The sequence below is a fragment of the Tetrahymena thermophila genome, assembly GCF_000189635.1.
Source record: "Tetrahymena thermophila SB210 genomic scaffold scf_8253915, whole genome shotgun sequence".
NCBI lineage: Eukaryota > Ciliophora > Oligohymenophorea > Hymenostomatida > Tetrahymenidae > Tetrahymena > Tetrahymena thermophila.
The window spans coordinates 237809-256193 of NW_002475974.1; the positions used below are offsets into that span (position 1 = coordinate 237809).

The 18385-nt window shown below is 22.1% G+C and overlaps 6 protein-coding genes across 6 annotated transcripts; 3 read left to right on the forward strand and 3 right to left on the reverse strand. All coding sequences in view use genetic code 6, as the record gives it.

Annotated features, from left to right (window-relative positions):
• The first annotated feature begins 201 nt into the window (after positions 1-201).
• TTHERM_00689840 (peptidyl-tRNA hydrolase) lies at positions 202-1431 on the forward strand. Its single transcript, XM_001026987.2, has 7 exons — positions 202-398; positions 474-588; positions 652-770; positions 822-907; positions 967-1040; positions 1132-1194; positions 1313-1431. The coding sequence occupies exons 1-7, from the start codon at positions 246-248 to the stop codon at positions 1390-1392; spliced, it is 690 nt and encodes a 229-aa protein (XP_001026987.2). The 5' UTR covers positions 202-245; the 3' UTR covers positions 1393-1431.
• Positions 1432-2061: 630 nt separating this feature from the next.
• TTHERM_00689850 (caltractin) lies at positions 2062-2574 on the reverse strand (the record flags this gene model as incomplete). The annotated part of the gene is made up of 1 exon (XM_001026988.3): positions 2062-2574. One exon carries the CDS (start codon positions 2572-2574, stop codon positions 2062-2064), a length of 513 nt encoding a protein of 170 aa, XP_001026988.1.
• A 1369-nt stretch (positions 2575-3943) lies between these two features.
• On the reverse strand, positions 3944-4318 carry TTHERM_00689860 (transmembrane protein, putative; the record flags this gene model as incomplete). The annotated part of the gene is made up of 1 exon (XM_001026989.1): positions 3944-4318. The coding sequence occupies one exon, from the start codon at positions 4316-4318 to the stop codon at positions 3944-3946; it is 375 nt and encodes a 124-aa protein (XP_001026989.1).
• A 1565-nt stretch (positions 4319-5883) lies between these two features.
• Positions 5884-8678, forward strand: TTHERM_00689870 (DOMON domain protein). Its single transcript, XM_001026990.2, has 3 exons — positions 5884-6197; positions 6256-7527; positions 7655-8678. Exons 1-3 carry the CDS (start codon positions 5907-5909, stop codon positions 8537-8539), a joined length of 2448 nt encoding a protein of 815 aa, XP_001026990.2. The 5' UTR covers positions 5884-5906; the 3' UTR covers positions 8540-8678.
• Positions 8679-10431: 1753 nt separating this feature from the next.
• On the forward strand, positions 10432-13027 carry TTHERM_00689880 (DOMON domain protein; the record flags this gene model as incomplete). Its single annotated transcript, XM_001026991.4, has 3 exons — positions 10432-10716; positions 10773-12038; positions 12143-13027. The coding sequence occupies 3 exons, from the start codon at positions 10432-10434 to the stop codon at positions 13025-13027; spliced, it is 2436 nt and encodes an 811-aa protein (XP_001026991.3).
• Positions 13028-13707: 680 nt separating this feature from the next.
• Positions 13708-18178, reverse strand: TTHERM_00689890 (cation channel family protein; the record flags this gene model as incomplete). The annotated part of the gene is made up of 3 exons (XM_001026992.2): positions 13708-14681; positions 14740-15272; positions 15330-18178. The coding sequence occupies 3 exons, from the start codon at positions 18176-18178 to the stop codon at positions 13708-13710; spliced, it is 4356 nt and encodes a 1451-aa protein (XP_001026992.2).
• Positions 18179-18385: the final 207 nt, after the last annotated feature.

Genomic DNA, 18385 nt, shown 5'->3' on the forward strand with positions numbered 1-18385 from the left:
TTTAAATGTTCTACTTTATTCTACTAAATCATTTCTACTAAATAAATTCATCAAAAATATCCTTTACTACTTAATTTTGCATTAAAGTTGTTTTTTGCTCAAAAATAAATGCATGTATTTGATTTCATATCTACTCAATTTTTAATAGTTAGAGTATTTGCTTTTCAAGAAAAAAACTCTGAAAAAATAAATATTAATAAATATAATTTTTATTTATTATTTAACAAAAATATATTCACAAATTTATGCTAACTTCAACCTTATTTATTTATATTAGTTGCATCATTTTAGGCCTCTTTATAGCGTTATTTTCAAGTAAAAGAAAAAGAGAATTACAATAATAAAATTCTCCTTCTGCACAAAATACCAAAGAAACTCCAATTTAGCTTGATAAGCTCGTAATTTAAGAATTCAATATTCTTTATTTATCTTTGCATTCTTCAAAAAACGAAGGATTATATATAAAAATATAGATAATAGGTTTAGGTAATCCTGGCTAATAATATGAGAACATGAGACATAATGTAGGAAAATTATTTATTTCTTACACTGCTAATAAATTTAATGCATAGCTAAAAAAAATAAATTGTAATAGTTTGCTTATTAAACTGAAAATGCTTCATGTATTTTTAACTTGATAATTATATTTAGAAGGATACTTAGCCATTTTAAATGAAGACACTAATCTACCTAAAATTGGTTTATTTAACACTTATTGCTATATGAACATCAGTGGAAAATCTATTTCTGAAGTTATAAAAAAGCACCAAGTATTTTAAAATTTTTATTTAACACTCTTATTGAATAAATTTGAAAAAAAGGTAAAAGTAGAGAATATAATTGTTGTTCACGATGACTTAGATAATGCATTTGGTAAAGTAAAAATTAAAGAAGGAGGCAGTGCAGAGTAGGAAAATTATTTAAAATACATTTATGAAAAACTAAAATTTATTCTAAAAAATTTAGAGGTCATAATGGTCTTAAGTCTATAATTGAATATTTAGATACAAAAGAGTTTTTGAGATTAAAAATAGGCATAGGTATTTATTTATTTGCTCATTCACTTATTCATTCAAATCCTTTTTATTTTAATTATATTAATTTTTATTAAAAAATTTTAAATATTTGCAGATAGACCAAACTCCAGAGATCCTATTGTAATAAGTCCTTATGTCCTAGGCAATTTTTCAACAGGTAAAATAGCAATTTATGTAAACGATATAAAAAATTAATTTAATTGCTAGATATTTTAAAATCGATTTCTTCTATTTAGATAATAAAAACTCAATATAAAAATATTATTTTAACATAGATTAACAAACTAGACTTAACACTGAAATATTTGAGAAAGGAATAGAGATACTCAAAAATAAAAATTTTATTTAATGTTGACAAGATAGAAACCTTAAAATTTGAATATAGTTTAGAGAAAATCTTCATAAAAAATATTTAAATATACTTTTAAAAATATAATTGTTTGAATAAATAAAGTGTATTAAGATAAAAATATGTATTTTATTTATATTTGTTGTTACTTAAAAAAAAAGATATCGTTAATATTAATTGTTAGAAAGTGAAGATCTATCAATGGAAAATTTTATAAGATAGCCAATGAAAGAATTAAAATGTTAATTTGATTTATTTACTTTATGTTTAAGACAGATTCAATTGATAAATTTTTATAAATTTGTTTATGATTAGAATTTAATAACAAATTAAATTTGAAATATTAAGCAAAACACAAATAAAATTATATAATATTTGAATTAAATGTTGCTGTGATAATCAAGAAATAATCCATCAAAAGAGCAACAGAAATGCAGACATACATGCATAAAGATTAAAATCAACAACGAGATAATAAAATTTTTAAAATATATAAGTTTTAATTCATATTTTTTAATATTGCTACTATTTTGATGCTATTTCTTGTATTTATTTAATGGATGGCTTTATATATAATGTTTTTAATTGCAAATATGTTTACTATTTATTTTTCATTCATTAATTCATCTTTTCATTCATTATTTTGTATATACTATCATTAATTATTTTTATTATTCAAACAAAATTTTTCTTTGTCATAATATTGTAGAAATCATCTTCTGTTACCAATCCATCACCATTTGAATCAGCTCTTTCAATCATTTCTTATAATTCAGAATCATCCATTTATTCACCTAATTCTTGGGCAATTCTACGAAGTTACTTAATTGAGATACCAACATTGTTTTCGTCATTGAAAAGCATGAAAACTTTTCTGATATCTTCTCTTGAGTCCTTATCAGAGATACGAGCGGTCATCAAATTTAAGAATTCAGCGAAATTGATTTAACCACTTTGATCAGTATCAAGATCTGCAATCATTTTATAAATTGTTTAATTTTTTGCTTCGAAACCCAATGATCTCATAGCAGCTTGAAGTTCAGAAGGATCAATTGTGCCACCAAGATCCATATCGAAAAGATCAAAGGCTTCCTTAATTTCGATGACTTCGTCTTCAGTAACACCTGGTCTAACATAATCTGCAGGATTAAATTTCTTTTGTTAGGTTTAATTCTTTCTTTGATTCATTTTCGTTAGATTTTATTCACTAGTTTACCTTTTTATTTATATATTTTTTTGAAGATATTAATTTTTTTTATTTTAATCAAATGAAATTTTTCTTTATTCTTAATTTGCTTCTTTATTTCAAATTTTTGAAGATCCTAAAAAGCATTTAACTAATTATGGTAAGCATTGAGTTAGCATTATCAATAATCAAAATAAATTAAATATTGATTTTATCTTGTTAACATTTGAAAATTTAAAAAAAATCAAAAAATAACCACCGAATTCTTTCAAAATTATTTACAATTATATTATTGTTTAGTTGATAGATGGATAATATAAAGTTTAACTTACTTAATTTAAATAGAAGCAACAAATATAAAATATTTATTCTACTAAAAAATAAAAATTTTATTTTAAATATTTCGAAATTTTATACTTGAAGAATAGAGAATAAAACCTAAATTGGATTTTTGCTTTGAATATGCTATGGGATAATAATAACTATTTAAAATTAAATTTTAAGCAACGAATTAAACTTTATGGAAAATTTAGAATAAAATCAATTATTTTAATATAAAATAAGATAAAATTTGCTTAATTAGTTTCTTTGTAATAAGTAGAGTCATAGGAAAATATTTAGTACATATTTTTTTTGACAAAATTTGATCCTTTATTCTTTCAGTTAAATTTTCTTTGCTAATTTAAAAGTAAAAATATAATAACTGAAATTTATTTTAGAAATGTATTTAGAAAATAAAAATAATATTTTAATCATTATTGATTATTTTTAATTTGAATTATGTAAAAGATAAATTATAAATTTATTAATATATTAGCAATCAAAATAGAAGTTAAATTTTTAATTTTAAGTTAAATTATTTTTTAAATTGAATAATTAATTGTTAATTTTAGACTTAAAAATGTTTTGAAAGATTTATCTTAAATCGTTAAACAATTTTTAATTGATCTTAAAAATAAAATATTTTGAAAAATATAATTTTAAATCAATAAATTAAATGATTATTTTATTTGAATTAAACTTTATTTTTTAATATGAAAAAGGAATAAACTAATATAACCTTTAAAATATTAGATTCATTTTTTGGTAATAATTTATTTAAAACCAGAAAATGCATAAAAATTAACTGCAATTTACTTTTCAAAAAATATTTTAAAGATATTTCTAGAAGGAATTAATTTGATTTAATTTAGATTTAGTTTATTTTAAAAGCATTAACATTTAAAAAGACGCCAAACGTATTAAAACAATTTTAATCAACTCAATTACTATTTAAAAATTATTTTAACTTTTATAAACAAACTTTATACTTTATCCTAAAATTTCATGTTATGAAACTAAGATGCGTTTAGATATTTATTTAGATTATCATCATTTAGTGACACTATTAATATATTATTCATAGTATTTAGGTGTATATTTACGATCAAAGCTTATTAAAGCTTCATTAACTTTTTTAGATACATAGAAAGCATGCATAAAAGAAGGAATTGCTATACCTAAACCATAAAATACATAGCGAGATTTTACTGGCATTTTAAAATTACCAATTTCATAAATTCTAGTCCAAAATAATGAGAAACACATCACCAAACCTTAAGCTTTAAGAGCATTATAGCTAACCTAATCATATTTTTCAATATCATCTGGGTCTACTAAGTTAGCTGTTTTTAAACCTAAAAAGGCACCACGATAGACGTCTAGTTATTACTTATTAATCTACTTTTACTCCTATTATACTTACATTTTTGTTATTTTTATTATACCTTTTTGGCTAACTTTAAAAGAAAACAAATTAAGATATTTTTTCTATTGAAATTTATCTTTGAAAATTAATTTACCTAGGAATATCTAATTATGAATGAAATTTATAAAACTTTGATAAAATAATGAAGTAGGAAATATAATTTTACTTAAAAATAACGACTTTTTAGTTACTAAATTATATTTTTTAAGATAAGCAGATAAAAAAATGACAGACATTATATGAAGATATCATTTTTTGATTATAAAAATAGATGAAAAGTTTAAATTAAAAATGTAGACTTAATTAAAATTAAATATTAATTTCTCTAACATTCATCAATTTATCAATTTGTTACTTTATTTTTTTGCAATATTTCTTTGTATTTTATAGTAACTTTATCAAATATCACTCAACATTATTATTTAAAATAAGAAATAGATATTTTAATGTTTTGTAACTATTTTCAAACTTTTGATATAACAAAATGCAATTAATGGTATCAAATATCTTTAAAAAATTGTATTTTTGTTAAGATTATTGTAATTAAATAAAAAAAAAATAATATGCCAATTCTTATATGATGTAGTTTTCAAACTAAAAATAATATGCTCGCATTTAAACTCAGAAAATTTAATAAGAAAAACATACTTTAATGTTAATATATTCTTTAAATTAAAATAATATTTTTAGTTGTTTTCAACCATAATAGCAAGTTGTACTATATTAAAATAATTATAAAATAGATAGATAGCTCGTATTTGCTTCATCAAATATGAGCTACTATTTATAACCATTTAATCATTTAATGATTACTTAAATTATGATTACTTTATGCATCGTAATATAATTATCAAAATTTAAACTACATAATAGAATTTATAAGAAAAAATGATGGTCTATTAAAATTTATATAAATTAAATTGATAAAAATCTAATTGTATAAAAAATACTTTCTATTACTTTTTTAGGATTTTAAATATCTTAAAGAGTTTAAAAATATCAGTTATTTATAATTTTAAGTGAATATTATTTTGGCTAAAGAAGGGAATTTATAAATTATTTGATCATTAGAGATAAGTTTATTTGAAAATTATTTGTAAATTTACTCAAATTCTTTAGTAATTGTGCAATTTACATTTTACTGGAGTATTTTTTTAAAAATTTTCTATTTAGAACAGTATTAAAGGTACTATTGAAAATAGAAATTTTAAAGAAAAATTGAGTAATTAAGTTAATAGGAAATAGTATTAATTTCCTTTGATAGAAAAAGACTAGAAGGTTTTAGAGTGAAATAAAGATGTAATAAAAATAATTAGAAATTTTTTAAATATAAAACAAAGATGTTTATCGGGTAAAAACCAAGTATAATAATATAAAGCTCTTATTTTAAAATTGAATTTTTCCAATTTTTAGTTTTTTCTTAGAAGTTTTAAAGAAAACTAAATAAAAAATCATTGAACATAAATATCATTGTTAGTCTATTTATAGATAAATTGTTCTAGAGTTTCAAGTTTATTTAAATACCACATAAGTTCTAATAAAAAATTAAAAATTTTTAAAAATATTTAGAAATTATTTTTTTATAAAATGAGGAAACACATTCAGAATACTTTGTTATTCATAATCAGTTTGGGTTTTGTTTTAACATCTTAATTTGAAGAATAAAGGGTTTTTTAATAAAATTAAAATGACCTTACACCACTTAGCTCTTCTCTATCATTGACTAATGGAATAACTCTTAATTTTGAAATTTAAGGAACAGATATAGTTTTTATGATTGAATCTACAAAACCATAAGGCTGGATAGGATTAGGATTTGGTGCTACTATGACAAACACAGATATGGCCATTTTTTTTGCAAATATGAATGGTTAACCTGTAATTTTATTTTATTTACTTAAAATTGGAGTAATAAATTTTTAATAACAATTTATAGGCTGTTCAAGATGCTTATTCTACTAATACAGTAAGACCGCCCTTTGATACTTAGCAAGATTGGACTTTGCTAGGCTCCTCAATAACTTCAAACAGTTTTTAAATGAAGGCTAAACGTGCTTTAAATACTGGTGATACTAATAATGATATTATTTTACAATAAGGACAAACATATAATTTTTGTATTGCATGGTCTTCTTCTTAAACTTTTGGTTATCATGATAGTTATTATTCCTATTCTATAACATTAACTAACTCTTAAGGGAACAAATAAGCCTCTGAAATATCTGTTGGAGTACCTAAAGATACACTTAATATCCATAAAATTTGGTTATTTTATGCATGGGGAATAGGAGCAGATATTGCCATTTTTTTTGGGCGTTATCTCAAAGCTTGGAAGCATCATACTTTAGTTCATTCTATATTATTCTTTATCATTAACATTTCTACTATAATCCTTGAAGCCTTGGTCATAAATGGTAACGATTACAAGCTTAAAAATGTTGATAATCTCGATAAAAATGTTAAAAATCATTTTATAATTGGATGTGTAATCATGGCCTTGATTATTTTACAACACGTAGGAGGAATTTTACTAAAATTTGGTATAGAGGGAACAAATAAGCATGTAAATACTATGAAAAAATTTCATTTAGTATCTGGAATCATAATTTATTTACTAGCAAAGACTAATTTATTAATTGGAACTGATATCAATAATATAACGTAAGCAAATTATACATATAGCTAAGGAGTTATAATTTCCGTAATCTCTATCGTTTGTCTTTTCTTATGTGAATTATTTTCAAGATTATACAACTATAAAAGTTTGAAATAAATTCATAATTCAAGAAATTCTTATTTAACTTAATAATCTTCTTTTGAGAATCTTGAACATTAAGAGTTAATGAGGATGCTCAATGATGAGAAAAGAGAAATATCATAAATAAAAGCAGCTCTACCCAACTTGAAATGGGTTATCTATAACTAGGGAGTCTATGACATATCAAATTTCGTACATCCAGGAGGATAGTTCATTATAAATGAGATTATAGGAAAAGAAATTGGAAGATATATGATTGGTGCATTTCCTTTGGAGGGATATAATTTTAAGCCTCATAATCACTCTTTTGCAGCTATTAAATTGCTAAAAGAAAATAAGATAGGCAGTCTAAAATATGAAGAATCAAATATGCTGCAAGTAGTTAATTAAGAAAATGAACCTCAAAAACCTGCTTAGAAGCTAAAAGTGTAGTTTTATAATCTTTTCAAGGTAATCAAAAAATGTTTTATTAAATTAAATATTTGATTTCTATTTATTTAGCTGCTTCAAATTAATTGAAATTAAAAAACAATAAAAATTAATTATCATAATAATCTATTATTTAATACTTAATTAGATGGTTAAAAGGATACAATTATGTGAGAATATTTATAAGTTTGACTTTTAGGCAAATGACTTATAAGTGAAAAACATTTTACATGGTGTGGATTGGATTGGAAGACACTACATGATAAAGACATAAGACTCAAGTAAGAGTAGACTATATACTTAATTGAATTGCATGACTGAGGAAAATATAAATTTTAGGCAGCAACTGATTAATTATACTTAAAATTATATTGAAAAAAAAAATACTGATAATATAGAAATAAGAAATGTTAGTCAATTTTCATAGTCTTTACCATTTATAATTAAAAAGTATAATTTTTCTGGAGCCTTATCAAAAAAAATACATGAGAAAAACACTTCAATTGATTATTAAATATATGGTCCTCTTGGTAATGGTTTGGGATTTAGTGAGCTTACAAAAAACTAAGAAATATGCATTTTATGTGGTGGAACAGGAATCTTGCCTTTCCTAGATTTATTTGATTTTTTATTAAAGAAATAAATTTAGCAGACAGTTCCTGATCGTGCAAAAGAATTAGATCCTTTCAATATTAGTTATGATTAATATTTCTAAGACTGTAAATTTACCGTATATGCTGCATTCTATCAAATTGATGATTTTATTGGCAGAGAATGGATTGTTTACCTTAATTAGTTAAGTAAGCTATCAAATAATAATCTGTTCAGGTTCGTACTTAAGTTATCTAAAGGTACTATCCCTGAAGGTATTGAGAAATTAAAATAAAATAATTTTTAAGAATTAATATTGAGTGAAATTAAAAGTGATAGCTATGATAAAATATTCATTTGCGGCCCTCCAATCATGTACAATAAAGCAATGGAATCTTTAGAATAAAATAAAGTAGAAAAAAATAAAATTTTTGTAGTTTGATAAAATAATTCTTTGGTAAATAATTTAAATTATTAAACTAGAAAATATAATCTAAAAAGCTGAGATTAATTCTTTGAAGAAATTTGTATTTTTTAACAAAAATTTGAAAATAAAATCATTTGAAACCATTAACTAACTCTCTAAATAATAATTAACAATGTTTAAATTATTTAATACTCTTTATATTTCATTTATTTTTACATTTTCAAAATATCTTAATAGTAAAATCATTAATTAATTATTCATACTGTACAATAAAAAAAAATCATTTTGAGGTAACTAAATTTTTTGAAAAAATAAATTTTCAAAAAATGTAATGTCTAAATAAATTATATAAATAGATTAATATCTTTATAATATTTAAAAATTAAAAAAAAAGAATAAAGTTAATTAAATATTCAAAAAATCTACATAATAGCCCTAGGTATCAAGTTCATTCATGTTTGTGTTATCTTTTAAAAATACATTTTGTTAAATTTGACTTGATTGTTTAATATAGTTTTTATTAAATTTGTATCAAAAATAGTTTATTTTTTTGTTACACAACAATGTTTTTAATAAAATCTCTTTTTAAGTATTTAAATATTTATTATTGAATGAAATATTATTTCCAATAATTAATTAAACAAAGTATTTTTCATTTTCTTAAGAAGTAACTAAACATATTTTCCTTCAATTTGATTGTAAGAAATTTTTTCATTTTTATTAAAAACTTTTTCTCCAATTTTTTATTTTTATTAAATAATAGATTTTAATATTATATAAAAATCTATTAATATTGATTAAAGTCATTATTTATTTTTATCTTTTAAATAATTTCTGTTTCGTTTCTAAAATTCATGAAATACAAAGTTATTATCTAAGTAGAATATTTATTGTCTCTATCTTCTTATATTTTGATGACAATTAATTTTTGTAGATAAAGATATTAATAATTACCAGATCAAAGCTATTATTCTGGAAAGAAATTAATTTTTATTTAATCGTATTTAAACAAAATTAGCAAATAAATGATTCTGGAAGGATTTTTTTGTTGTAAGATAATTTATAAAACACTAATAAAAGTTTATTGTTTTTTAAATAAATTTCAGTCTATTTCTAAATTATTTAAATCTAAATCTCCTCTTGAAAGATAGGCATAATTAATCTAAACAAATTAATTTCAGGCTATTTTACAAATTAAAACGCAAATTTGCAATTTTAGGATAAATTTTTCAGTAAATTGGATTTGCAATCAAAATATTTCTCAATTTATATTTGTTAAGATTAAATTTTAAAAATTAAATTTATACTAAATTATGAGGACCAGCCCATTCTCTTCTACATAGAATTTGATGAAATATAAGGGTAAAAATTTAGTCTAAATATCTAAGATAATAAAATTTGACGGTTTTGTTAATTTAGGAGAATTTATGAAGAATAATCATCTATTAGTTGGTCTAAGTAATTAATTAAAAATTTCTCTATTAAAAAGTCTTACGTTGCTAGAAAGTTATATGAAAAATAGCATGTGCATAGAGCTATTGTAATTATCTGTAATAAAAAAAATTTGTTTTAAAGGAAATGTAAATAAGAAATAAAAAGAGTGGCACACACACAAAGTTACTTATTATTTAGTTAAAATGTTAGATAAAACTTTTCCAAATTTAAGAGCTATTTTATTTATTTATTGAAAATGTAATTCACAGAAGCTAACACAAATAAATAAATTGTACTTTTTATTGATTTTCATTGCTCTGATTTAAATAACTTAAAATAAGTAGCAATTTTTAATTTTACTCTTCACTAATAATTATGTTTTTTTTTCTTTAAAATTAAAAAAAATTTGATAGGTAGTAGTTGAAATAATAAATTAAAAAAAAAAAATTTGTAATAATATTAATCATAAATAAATGATAAAAACAACTTGCGTTTTATTTTGCTTATTTTTAAGCTTTGGCCTAACAATTTCTACTCAAAATAATGAATAAAGAATTTTATAGGCTAATGACCTCTCACCATTAAGTTCATCTATGATGTTAACTAATGGGTTAACTTTAGACTACTAAATATAAGGCACAGATTTAATTATGATGATAGAGTCTACTAAATAACAAGGTTGGATTGGAGTGGGATTCGGAGCTACTATGTCTAATACAGATATGGTTATCTTTTTTGCTAATTAAGGTGGGCAACCTGTAATTAATTTATTTTGATTATTTATATAATTTTAACTAAAAATAAACTTGCTTAGGCCGTATCAGATGTATATTCATCCGGAGAAGTAACACCATCAACTGATACTCAGTAAGACTGGACTTTATTAGGGTCACAAATTACTTCAAGTAGTTTTAAGATGAAGGCTAAGCGTGCTTTAAGTACTGGAGATAGCCAAGATACTGTTTTAGTATAAGGAAAAAGTTACAGCTTTTGTGTTGCATGGAGTTCATCAACAAGTTTTGTTTAGCATGATGACTATTATTCGTTTTCAGGAAAACTAGATAATAATTTAGGAACTGTTTAGGCTACTGCCATTAATATTGGAGTAGGAGAAGTTGCACTAAATGTTCATAAAGTTTGGTTGTTTTATGGATGGGGTATAGGAGCTGATATAGGTATTTTTGTTGGACGTTACCTAAAAGCATGGAAGCATCACATTTTAGTTCACGCAATGATCTTTTTCATAATCAATGTTTCTACCATTGTCTTAGAAGCAATAGTAATAAATGGAAATGATTACAAGCTTGGTGATGTCAGTAATCTTGATAGTAATGTTAAAAATCATTTTATAATAGGATGCGTAATCATGGCCTTGATCATTTTATAGCATTTAGGAGGTATTTTACTAAAGATAGGTATAGAAGGAACAAACAAGCATGTCAATACTATTAAAAAATTCCATTTAGTTTCTGGTATTATCATCTACGCATTAGCAAAGGCTAATATTTTGATTGGAACAGATTTAAATAGCCCTACTTCTATAACTTACAACTATAACTAGGGTATAATAATAACTGTAATTTCAATAGTCTTTCTTTTCTTTTGCGAATTATTTTCAAGATTTTACAAGTACAAAACCTCAAACTAAATATTTGACACCAATAAATCATTTGATAACACTATTCTTAATGAAAATCCTGATCATTAAGAACTCTTGAGAATGCTCAATGTAGAGAAAAGAGAAATTTCATAAATAATAGCTGCTTTACCAAATTTAAAATGGGTTATTTACAATCAAGGAATTTATGACATATCTGATCTTGTTCATCCTGGAGGATAATTTATTATTAAAGAAGTTATAGGAAAAGAAGTCGGAAGATATATGCTCGGTGCACTACCTTTGGAAGGACATAACTTCTAACCTTATGCCCATTCTTCCTCAGCTTTTAATTTATTAAAAAAAAATAAGATAGGCGATTTAAATTATGGTGAATCTAACATTCTAGCATTAGCTAACCAAAAAGAATCAAATGAAGCAGAAAACAATAATAATAAGCTGAAACTCTTTAACAATTACAAAGTAATTATTTAAAAATTATTTGTGTGGAGGATTTATTTTAGTTTAAAAACTTAACAATTTTTGTGTAATTAATTAATAAATTAATATTATTTTAACAAATATAGTTAATCAAAAAAACACAGATATCAGAGACCACTTCTTAATTTGAATTTTAGGCAAATGACTTGGTAATCAAAAACGTTTTATAAGGAGTGAATTGGATCGGTAGACACTTTTTGATAAAAACTTAAAACTCCAACAAAAGTAGACTTTATACTTAATTGAACTGCATGACTGATGAAAATGTAAATCTTAGACAACAACTAGTTAATTTTGCCAAAAACAAACTAGAAATGAAAAATACTGACATGATAGATGTTAAGACTTTAAGCAAATACTCTTAAACACTGCCATTTATCATTAAAAAGTATAACTTTTCTGGAGCCCTCTCTAAAACAATTCATGAACAAAACTCTTAAATTAGTTATCAAATTTATGGTCCTCTTGGAAATGGTTTAGGCTTCAGTGAACTTACATAAAATAAAAAATTCTGCATTATGACCGCAGGAACAGGTATACTACCATTCCTTGATTTATTTGACTTCTTACTTAAGAAACAAATTTAGTAGAGTGTACCTGATCATGCAAAAGAATTAGATCCTTTCAATGTAAATTATAATAAATATTTTGAAGGATGCTAATTTACAGTATATTGTGCCTTTTTGAGTCTTGATGATTTTGTAGGTAAAGAATGGGTTTTATTCCTTAACTAATTAAGTAAACAAACTCAAAATAACCTCTTTAAATTAGTTCTTAAGGTTTCTAAAGGTTAAATGCCTGAGAATGTAGAAAAGTTGAAATTTAGAGGCTTTTAAGATTTAATAACAAGTGAAATTAATAATGAAAGCTTTGATAAGATATACATTTGTGGTCCTCCTGTAATGTTTAACAGTACAATAGAAGCTTTATAAAAGAAATAAGTAGAAAATACTAAAATATTTATTGTTTGATCATTTATTTATCTATATTTGTAATCATTTTTGTTTACTTATTTATTTTCAAATTCAGGTTTATTCTTATCAATTTTAATTAGAAAAAAGCAATCTGCTTTTAACTTATCTTCTAGAAAAATGATGATCAAATTCTGGTTTATTTTTAATTATTGAAAATTTTTACTTTTAACAATAAAAAATAAATAAAATTAAATAAATAGATTAAAGTTAAAATTTATAATTGTAAACCCTCTTCCGTTAAAAAACCCCCCAAATAATTCCAATTATTTTAAAAAATGGTAAAATAATTAAATAATTATTTAATTTTATTTTTTTGTTAGTTAATTATGAGAATTTACATTCAGTATTAATTTTTCTTTTTTATTTATTAAAATTGAGTAAACTTTTTAAAAATAAATAATATTCTTTCACAATAATAATTATTTTTTGACTATGCAAAGGTAGTATAGCCTAAGCATGAAACTAAAAAATGATCTTTGTGATTAAAACGAGGGATTGACCAAATATATGAATAATATAAATCAATTAATTAATTTTAATAATAATTTTTTAAATGTTATTATAAATCTAAAAAAATTTACTGATTTTATTTTTTGAATACGCTTTAAAGTGAATAAATTATTGATTTTTAAAAAATAAATCTAAAAATATACACTTAATGCTTTTTAATTTTTGTTTCATTAAAATTAGCTTTGAGGGAGTTTATAATATAGTTCTTTACTAAAATCACCCTTAATGAAATTCTTAAATTATTATTGATTTTCAATATTTCTAATAGACTTAATATGAACTGACTTTTATTCTTCTTATTCTTGAATATCTAAACTCACATTTAGCAATAAATCTTGGATTATATTTTAAAGTTGTGAGGCTTTTCTATTCTTTTATTAAGATAACTAATTATTATCTCCTTGCTAGACATAAAGTCTCTACTCTACTTAACCTAAATTTTATGGATTTTCATTTTCATTTAAATTGTTTCTAAAATGAATTTGTTATTGACTAGGAATTTTCTTGATATTCATTTTATCTATTTGTACATCATTTAATGAATCATCTTCTATTTTTTTAGAAATTTTATGAGAAACTTTACTGACCTAATCTGTCAGATTATTATCCTCAAAAACATCAATTTTTTGTAAATAATTTTTCATTTAATCATATTTTTTATTAAATTTATTCAAATAATTTTTATTTAGTAAGCTTTCTTATTTATTCACACAGTTTAAATTTGATGAATTTAATTCATTATTAAATTATTTTTATATATTTTAGGCATTATTAATTATAGAGGCTTCAACATTAAATTCAGAGTTCTAGCTCTATTTAACTTACGAATCTTATTTTGTAGAATTTTTACTTTTTTTAGAATTGCTATATATCAAACTTGTGTTTTAATTTAAATTTGAAATATTTTATTCATTTTATATATTTTTTTTATGTTTAAATTCTTTAGACTTAGACTTAGACTACTAAGACAATTATTTAATAAAGTGTAAATTTTAAATATATTTATTTTATAATTTGACTTATCCATATTCTTCTTCTAGCAATTCATCATCAGCAAAATTTTCAGATTAGCAATCAGAAAATTAACACTAGTTATTTTTTTCGCTAAGCTCTTCTGCTTCATCTAGCTTATAAATAGCTTCTATTAAAATAAAAAGATAAAATAATTATAATTTTTGAAAACAAAATAAATTAATTACTTTATTGACTAAATTTATTTTGAATGTTGACTTCTGAAAATCTTCTGTAAAATTCAGATTTACTTCTATTTTTTTAAGAGTTAGATTAGTTCATAAGATTTTATTTAATTGCATTTATATCATTTATTTCTTGGAATGATTATTTGAAGTTAGAAGATTCAAAATTCTTTTCTTTTTAGTAATAATGTTAGCTCCTTGGAATGCTTTCAGATATAAATTTTTAATTAACTTAATTTTAATTTTAAGATAGTTTCTAGCTATTAAAATATTTAGCAGATTTTGGATTTCTATTTTCTTGAAATACTTAGGAGTTGCTATTAAGGGTTAGGGTACCCTTTTTAGAGAAGCTGGCCTAATTCAGCTACATAAACTAATTTAAGCTAATCTTAGTTGATAGATTGTTATTTACACTTTTTTAAAAAGCAATTATTGAATTGAAACGTTATTTTAACAGTGAATTCTTAGTGCTTTCACATTTCTATGCCATATAAGCTATATCACTTCTCTCTTTTTAGTTGTTTGTTTACAATTTTCTATTTTAAAATAACAAATAAATAAAATTAGAATAATTATTAATTTAATTTAATTACTTTTCTTGAGAAAAAGTTTGGTATAATTTCGCTATATCTAGAGTCACAACATAAGACATTTTAGAAATTTAAAATGTAAGTTCTCTAATTGCTTTATTAGTTTTCGAAATTTATTTTAGCCTGTTAGCCATATAAATAATTTATGCCTCATACTCATCATTTTATTCAGTTTTTTAGATATTTTCTTATTCTTAACCATCAAACTACGATACAGTTCTTTTAAAATGTATCTTTTACTTATCACCTATTCTATATTAGCTATCAGTTTAATTTTAGTTATTTATGCTCTTTTCACCCTTTTTACTTTACAAAAATGTATTTTGAAAATTTTAAATATTTTATTTTTATATGGTTCCTTGCGAATTTTAATAATTTTATATATCATTTTTATTTTACTAATAATTTTATTATTATTTATTGACATTAAATATCTACTCTGGCTTTTAATTTACCATTTCATCAATTAAAAAACTACCATTTAGAGCTTAATTAAAATTTGAGTTTTAAATAATATCATTTTATTAATTTCTGTTTTTATATTTGACATTTTAATTATTTTAAGGACTGATTTCAAAAGATTAATTGATTTGAATTTATTCATTTGTTGACTTTTCTTTATTATCATTTTCTTACGTCATCTATGCAGAATAAAATTTTTTAAAAGAAGCATGTGCTGAATTTTAAAGCTTTTTAATTTACTCAATGCTTTTATTTTTGATACTTTTAAATCTCTCCATTTCTTTTTATTCTTTATATATAACTTAAAAGTCATAGCTAATGATAGCGATTGGAAGTCCAATCATAAGAGCATTACCCACAAAAGCTATACACATAGCTACTAATTTTCCAAGTATTGTGTTTGGTATTTTATCACCATAACCAACAGTTGACATAGTTGCAAGTGTAAACCAAAATGACTGAGGTATAGATTCTATTTTTAAGCTTTGATCAATATCACTAAGTTATAAACTGCTATTTGTTAAGTGATTTTCTAAGTAATATATCAAAGTGGATGCAAAAAGTGCAATAATTAATATTAAATTCAAAACAAAAATTAGTTATTTATAGGATCTTTGCAATGCTTTGTATAAAATGGAAAATCCCTTTATATATTTAGAAAGTTTAAAAACACGAATTATTCTAAGCAAACGCACTATTCTTAGAATGTAAAGTTACTTGACTTGAGTTTGTTAGAAGATTAACACAATATAAAATGGGATGATAGATATTAAATCAATTAAATTCACTGGTTATTTTAGATAAGCTTTAACTGGAATGCCAAAAGAGCTACAACAAACTAATCTTAAAAATAAGTCAATAGTAAATATAATTGAAACAATAAACTCAGCATAAATAGAAAAAATAGCATAATTGATAACAGATTAGCTAATATCGTTAGTAGATTAAGAAGATAAGTTGCTTGAATCAGTAGAATCAGAGTTCGAATTAAAATTTATTCCATCAGTCAAATTTTATTCAGTATCACTAGTAAGATAAACAGTATTTAATATAAAAATTAAACAACTCAAAGCAATAGTGATTTATAAAAAAAAGCATATCATTTTAGAAAAAAAACTATATGAAGGATCTTCAAATGTAAGAAAAATCCATCTTCTAATAATATTTATTTTTTCAAATAAGCTAATGCCTTAGCTTTATTCATCTTTGTCTTTATTTGTTGCATTTTATCTATTCACTATTTTTATATTATTTTTTTGTTCTTAAGAATTTATATTTTCTAGAATTTACAAATGAGGCTCGGTTTTAAACCTTTCATTTTAATTATTTTAAATAATTTTTTATTTACCAATATCCTAAAGACTTTTTGAAATGAAATTTTTAGTTTTGATATTATTTGTTTTCTATTCATATTTACTAGAAAAAATAGAATTTATTTTCTAGTTTTTAAATATTTCTGGCATATTTTTCTAGTATTTATATAATTAATTTAAGTTTTCTGTAACATTATTTGTATAAGTCACTTTTACTTTTTTTGTATCTTCAGACTTGCTTCTTTATTTAATTTCCTTTATAAATTAGATGCATGAGTTATTTAATTATTATTGTTAATAAATACTTTTGTCGTCATTTTTATCTTTATCTCGATAATTATCATTTATAATATTTTGATATCTCAACTGTATTTATTATGTTGAATCATTAACTAAATTAGCATTTAAAATATTTTAAGAATTCCTATTATTATATTGCTAAAATGAACTTTTTAAAGAATTATTATTTCCTTATTATCTAGCACTACTCTGTAATCGTGAAGCTAAGATATTATTTTTAATTGGTTAATTGCCACCATTACTGTTGTAATATTCTTCTTCAAAATCATCAGGTATATTTTTCCATTCATTTTCACTAAAAAATTCAGGTTTATTAGCAATTCTACTTATTTTCTCTTTCCTGTTCTCATTAAAAATAGAGTCTAAGTCAATATCTTATCCATGACTGAATTTTATTTTTTGGGATTATTCTTTATTTTAGTTATAAATTTAACTTGTATTTGAACTACTACTTCTTTACTGAGAAATAACAGAAGGATATTTAGAAATAGTTCTACATTTTCTAAAAAAAGTTTTCTTAAATTAATCTTAAACAGAATAGATTGAATTTTCTTAGAATGGATTCAGACTTTGCTACCTCAAAAACATTTATCTCTACTTTTAATTTATAATGCCTTATTAGCTATTGAAATCATCTTACCCTTATTGATCTTATTTTAGCTTTTGATGGAATTACTCAAACTATTAAATATTACATTCTTGGTTCATATTTTACTGAAAAGAGTTCTTACGAAAATCAATTTAGTCCATTTTATATTAAGCTATACCTTACTTCATGCATTAGTATATAAGTATTTTTTGCTCTTAATTAATTAATTTTTGATATAAGTAGAAAGTTAAAAGAAAGGTTATTAAAAAAATTTTTTATTAAAAAATTTAGTAAAATATAGATAGATATACAATTTATGCAAAATTTATTTACAATTGAGTATTGTTTTTTCTAATTAATGGCATAAATTGAGTAATTAAATATACACTTCATAA